The 5,479-nt window shown below is 58.6% G+C and overlaps 1 protein-coding gene across 1 annotated transcript; it reads left to right on the top strand.

Annotated features, from left to right (window-relative positions):
• The first annotated feature begins 513 nt into the window (after positions 1–513).
• On the top strand, positions 514–5,149 carry Gtpbp6 (GTP binding protein 6 (putative)). Its single transcript, XM_050122210.1, has 10 exons — positions 514–850; positions 1,109–1,243; positions 1,502–1,572; positions 1,938–2,068; positions 2,657–2,727; positions 2,950–3,108; positions 3,456–3,664; positions 3,849–3,997; positions 4,487–4,639; positions 4,823–5,149. Exons 1-10 carry the CDS (start codon positions 520–522, stop codon positions 4,944–4,946), a joined length of 1,533 nt encoding a protein of 510 aa, XP_049978167.1. The 5' UTR covers positions 514–519; the 3' UTR covers positions 4,947–5,149.
• Positions 5,150–5,479: the final 330 nt, after the last annotated feature.

Raw genomic sequence — 5,479 nt, forward strand, 5'->3', positions numbered from 1 at the left:
ATACACATACACACACAGGTCACCTCAGCTGTGGTACCGAGCACACATACATCACCTTCGCTTTGGCGAGCGTCTGTGCGACTGCACTGCAGCTGGGGCTAAGGATATGCGTGTCCGATGTCCCACACTGCGGGTTAAGTCACAGTCCCCAGCCCTTTGCTGTTGCAAGTCTCCTGGACTTGGTAAGTATCCTCTACCCTGGACCAGAGTGGACCCGCCTCCTGCCAATCAGAAGCCTATCTCTGGGGCAGTCGCTGGGAGCCCCGCCCCGCCGCCTTTGAGGGCTCAAACTTCCAGTCCTCTGTTCGTGCGGGGCTCTGGCTCTTGCACCCCCGCACCCGCCTTGGCCGCTAGCCCCACCTCTAACAGCCCAGCCCCAGTCCCTGTGGCCGTGCATCCCGGCCTCCTGGGCTCAAGTTCTCGCTTAGCCCCGGTGTTGCTGCTCGCCCCACCCCCAGGCCCCGCCCCTGCCAGCTCCACCCACTCCAGGGACCGCTCCTTTCCGGCCACGCCCCCAGCATGGCGGCCGCGCGCGCTGCCGTACGACCAGCACTCAGGCTCCTGCTTAGCCGCGGCCTGGCCCCTCGCTATGCCCCGCCGTGCCCGCCACAACCGGCCCGCGCAGGCAGAGTCGACATCTGGAGCCCCTGCGGCGGAGTTAGGAGCGGCTCCCACGTCCGCAGCTGGGAGAGCGGGGCCGGGGTGGTGGGGGAGGACGCAGAGGAGCCCGAGGAGGAGGAGGAGGAGGAGCTGCTGAGCCGGGAACCACTGCTGCCCGCTGCGGCCCAGCGTGTGTGCGTCCTACATCCTGACGTCAGGGGCCGCGCCGGAAGGAAGGCGCACGACACAGGTCAGCGGAAGGGCGGTGCGGGAGGAGACTGGCTGCGTGGGCGTGGGTTCAGAAGGGAAGGTGTGAGGAGAAAGAAAGGTGGTGCGGACGCCTTGGGAGGCGCACAGGGGACAGGGGAACTACTATGGGCATCAGCGTGGAGTTTTGGTTGGGCAGGCGGGATTTGTGTGTGTTAGCCTGCCTGGGATTCATCCCCAGGGTCCATGCGAGCTGTGGCTCCCGATGGACGCCATCTACCCCCCGTCTGTCTCCTCACAGAGTATCAGGTGGCGGAGGCTGCCGCGCTGGTGCGCGCATTGCATGGCTGGTCGGTGGTGCGGACCCTGGTGGTGCCCACGGGGGTCCCAGACAGCAAGTTTGTCTTTGGCAAAGGAAACTTCCAGGAGCTGACGGGTAAGTAGCCCGCCCCTTCGTGTGACATGCTCCCTGCCCAACTGGTGTACCTGTGCGTGCATGCGTGTTCTTGCTATGTGCATGTGTGTGCTTCCTTCTGTGCAGTGTTACAGTGTTACTCAGCATGCACATGCGTGTGCACGCCTCTGTAGCTTGTGCATGGTTCTCAGTGTGCACATGTGTGTACCTCCCTCTTTGTGTAGCATGTGCACACCCAGACTTGCCTGCAACTGACGGACCTCTCCCCCTACTCCTCAGAGAAGATCAAGGGATCTGTGGACATCACGTGTGTGTTTCTGAATGTAGAGAGGATGACGGCTCTGACCAAGGTATGGAGTGTGTGATTGTGACCCATGTGTGTCAGTTCCACCCCTTCCGCTGAACCCCGTGTCCTGACCTCACCCCTTCTTTTCGCCCCGTGTCCTATCCTCACCCCTTCCTATGTCCCTGCATCCCCTGACCCTCCTGTGTCCCAACCTTTCCCTCCCTCTGAGCCCCAAGTCCCCCTCTCACCCCTTACTCTATCCCTGGGTCTCTGACCCCTGTGTCCTGGCCTCACCTGTTTCTCTGACTCCAGGACCCTGACTCCTCTCATTCCCCTGACCCGCTCTCATCCCTTACCCTGCTCCCTCTCTCCTGGCACCCATCTCCTAGCCTTTCCCCTTCCCCTGACCTTTTACTCATTTCCCGGCAGAAGACCCTGCAGACTGCCTGGGGCGTCCATGTGTTGGACAGGTTCACTATGGTACTGCACATATTCCGCTGTAATGCCCGCACCAAGGAGGCCCGGCTGCAGCTGGCTCTGGCAGAGATCCCCCTGCTCCGGTGGGTTACACTTTCTCTGATGGGTCACTCCTGAAATTACCTGGCACAAGTTAAAAGGAAACGAGGAACAAGTTAGGGGGTGTGCACAGGACTGGGAAGTCAGCGTGCAGAGAAAGGGAGGAAGATGGCACATCCAGCTTTTTTAAAAACTGCCTAGCGCATGCACACAGGGGTTGATGTGGCTACTTCATATGCAGATGATGGGACTCAGGCAGACGTGCAAGGGCTTAGCTGAGTCATGAGTGGATCACGGGAGGCCCTTTAACATCCCTGGGGGCTGTTAGGCACTTCTGCCTGGGGGCTTGTCTGCACATGCATGGCACCTAGAACCTGGAAGTATCAGCCTTATGTGGCTGAAATCATTACAACCCCTGCCCAGGCGGGTCACCCCACACTCCTCCTCATCCAACACCCTTCCTCACCCCATACCCCCACATCCCTTTCCATACAGAGATACCAGCTGCACACCCCTTGGTGGTTGACACCCTATTCTGTCCAGTGTGCCCTACGAGGGCTTGGCCTTGACCTGAGGACCCAAGTGCCAAAATTCACTAAGTGACACCTACTAAGCATGTATTTCCATCCCAGGTCTACCCTGAGCAGCTGCTCTGCCCGACCGGACCAGCAAGTAAGGGGCTCACAGTACATCATGGGGTCAGGTGAGGGTGCCACATGGCCTCCAGTGGGGAACACAGTCCAGGGCAGTGGGAACAGCAGCAAACCAGCTGCAGAGTTTCCCAGCTGTCACAATGGGTAACACTAGTTACATGGTGTCCAGTGGGGGGATACCAGCTACATGCAGTGGGGTGCACCCACAGATACACCCCTGGGACCCCCTGCACCTGGCTCCTACATACCAGTTTGCATATCCATGTTCACAGGAGAGTCATCCACAGAGCTGTGCCAATGGGCACTGAAGGAGAAGGAGGCGAAGATCAGGCGTGCGCTAGAGCGGTTGCGGAACAAGCGGAGTGTGCTAAGGAAGCAGCGTTTGCGGCGCGAGTTCCCCATTGTGTCTGTTGTCGGCTACACCAACTGTGGTGAGGGTCCCTGGGCTGCAGCACTGCATCTCAGCACAGTAGTACGTAGGTGGGTCCATGGGGTGCAGCCCCACATCTCAGCACAGGGCACGTGTGGGAGGGTCCCTGGGGGACAGGACCCACATCTCAGCACAGGGCACGTGTGGGAGGGTCCCTGGGGGACAGGACCCACATCTCAGCACAGGGCACGTGTGGGTGGATCCCTGGGGGACAGGACCCACATCTCAGCACAGGGCACGTGTGGGAGGGTCCCGGGGGTGCAGCTCCACATCTCAGCACAGGGCAGGTGAGAGAAGGTCCCCAGGGTGCAGTGTGTGTTTCCCATTCTCACACCGTGTCACCTCCAGGGAAAACCACGCTCATCAAGGCCCTGACAGGGGAAGCCACCATGCAGCCATGTGACCAGCTGTTCACAACCCTAGATGTCACAGCACATGCGGGGTTGCTGCCATCATGCATGCCCATCTTGTACATGGATACCATTGGCTTCCTGTCACAGCTGCCTCATAGCCTGATCCAGTCGTTCTCCACCACGCTGGAGGATGTGGTGCATTCGGTGGGTATCCATGTGTCTGCGTGAATGGGTATCCTTGGATCCGCCTTTTGCTTAGGCCAGATGTCCTGGGATCCACTCTCCACATGGACTTGGTGTCCTTGGTGTTCCTCGGGCTAACACTTCCTTTCCCCTCCCACCCCTCCCTATGACACTTCTGGCCCCTGACTGCTCCTCCCCCTCACAGGATGTTATCCTGCATGTGAGGGACATGAGCCACCCCAACACAGAGCAACAGAAGGCCAGTGTCTTGTCTACACTGCGAGGTCTGCAGCTGCGGCCTGCGCTCTTGAACTCCATGTTGGAAGTTCACAACAAGGTGGATCTGGTTCCCGGGTAAGTTGGGCAGGGGGAGGCATGTGTGTCACTGTTTACACTGCAGGAATCTTCATGGTGTCCTCACCGCACCTGTCCTCACTGCACCTGTTCTCACTGCACCTCTCGTCACTGCATCTGTCCTAACTGCACCGAAGCTCTGCTCACTGCAGCTGTCTTCACCGCAGCTGTTTTTGCTACACCTGTTCTCACCTCATCTCAGCTGACTACAGCTGTCCTCACTGTACCTGTCCTCACCTCACCTATCCTCACTGCAGCTGTGCTCGCTACACCTGTTCTCACCACAACTGTGCTTATTGCACCTGTCCTCACGTCACCTGACCTCACTGCATCTGTGCTCACTGCACCTGTCCTCACTGCAGCTGTGCTCACTGCACCTGTCCTCACTGCAGCTGTGCTTACTGCACCTTTCCTCATCTCACCTATCTACACCACACATGTCCATATAACCCCATGGTTCCTCTTACCCCCTGAGCCTCTTTCACACAGGTACAGGCCCCCAGGGCACCACGTCCTGCCCGTGTCTGCACTCCTGGGCCATGGGCTAGACAAGCTGAAGGCGACACTGGAGGAGTCGGTTTTGCAGGCCACTGGCTGGCAGGTGCTCACCCTCTGCTTACGGCTTGGGGGACCCCAGCTCTGGTGAGTCACAGGGTGCTTGGGCGGTGGGCTATCACATACACAGATACAGCTGATTCCCTGCCGGGGACATGCCCCACTATCAACATGCTTCCCAGCCTGCAACCACCCTCTGCCCATCGTTAGGCACCACACTGACATCAGCCCACTTCCCAGCATGCACCACGGTGGTCTCTTTCTCTGCAGCTGGCTGTACAAGGAGGCCAAGGTGCAGCAGGTGCAGGAGCTGCCCAACACTGACATGGCCCATGTGACCGTTATCATCAGCCAAGCCACCTATGGCCGTTTCCGGAAGCTGTTTCCTGAGTGACAGCCTGGAGTGGGGTGTGGATACAGATTGTGGCCATGGTATTGTCCCACCACTTTTTCTTTCCCAGCTGTTCCCTGAGTGACAACCAGGACCAGATGTGGAATCAGCTCCTGGGAGGGTGTTTGTGGATGGCCCCATGTAGTCCTCCTCCTTCCTCCCTCCCAGACTGACTGGCAGCTCATTAAAGCATTATTTGCACTTTGTTCCCTCTCTTGGGCTGGAGATGTGTGGGCTCTGTGGGGTTCTGTGTCACTGGGGAAGAGGAGGGGAGTGTCTTTCACTGGAGAAGGGAAGGGATGAGGAGTGTCTGTGTCACTGGGGGAGGGAATGGGGAGGGTCCATTTCACTGGGGAAGGGAAGGGTAGGGTCTCAGTTGAAAATGGTGCTGTGGCTGATCCAGGACAGGAGGACTGAACACTGCCCTCCCACAGCTCTCCCCCAACACCTGTGTTCTGCCCCTCCATGTTCTTGGATGATACACAGATTTAATAGAAATGGGTTAATCAAGATGTGAGAGTTAGCCAATGAGAGGC

Source organism: Alexandromys fortis, unplaced genomic scaffold (assembly GCF_014885135.2).
Source record: "Alexandromys fortis isolate MF-2015 unplaced genomic scaffold, M_Fortis_MF-2015_v1.1 scaffold_163, whole genome shotgun sequence".
Classification (NCBI taxonomy): Eukaryota; Metazoa; Chordata; class Mammalia; order Rodentia; family Cricetidae; genus Alexandromys; species Alexandromys fortis.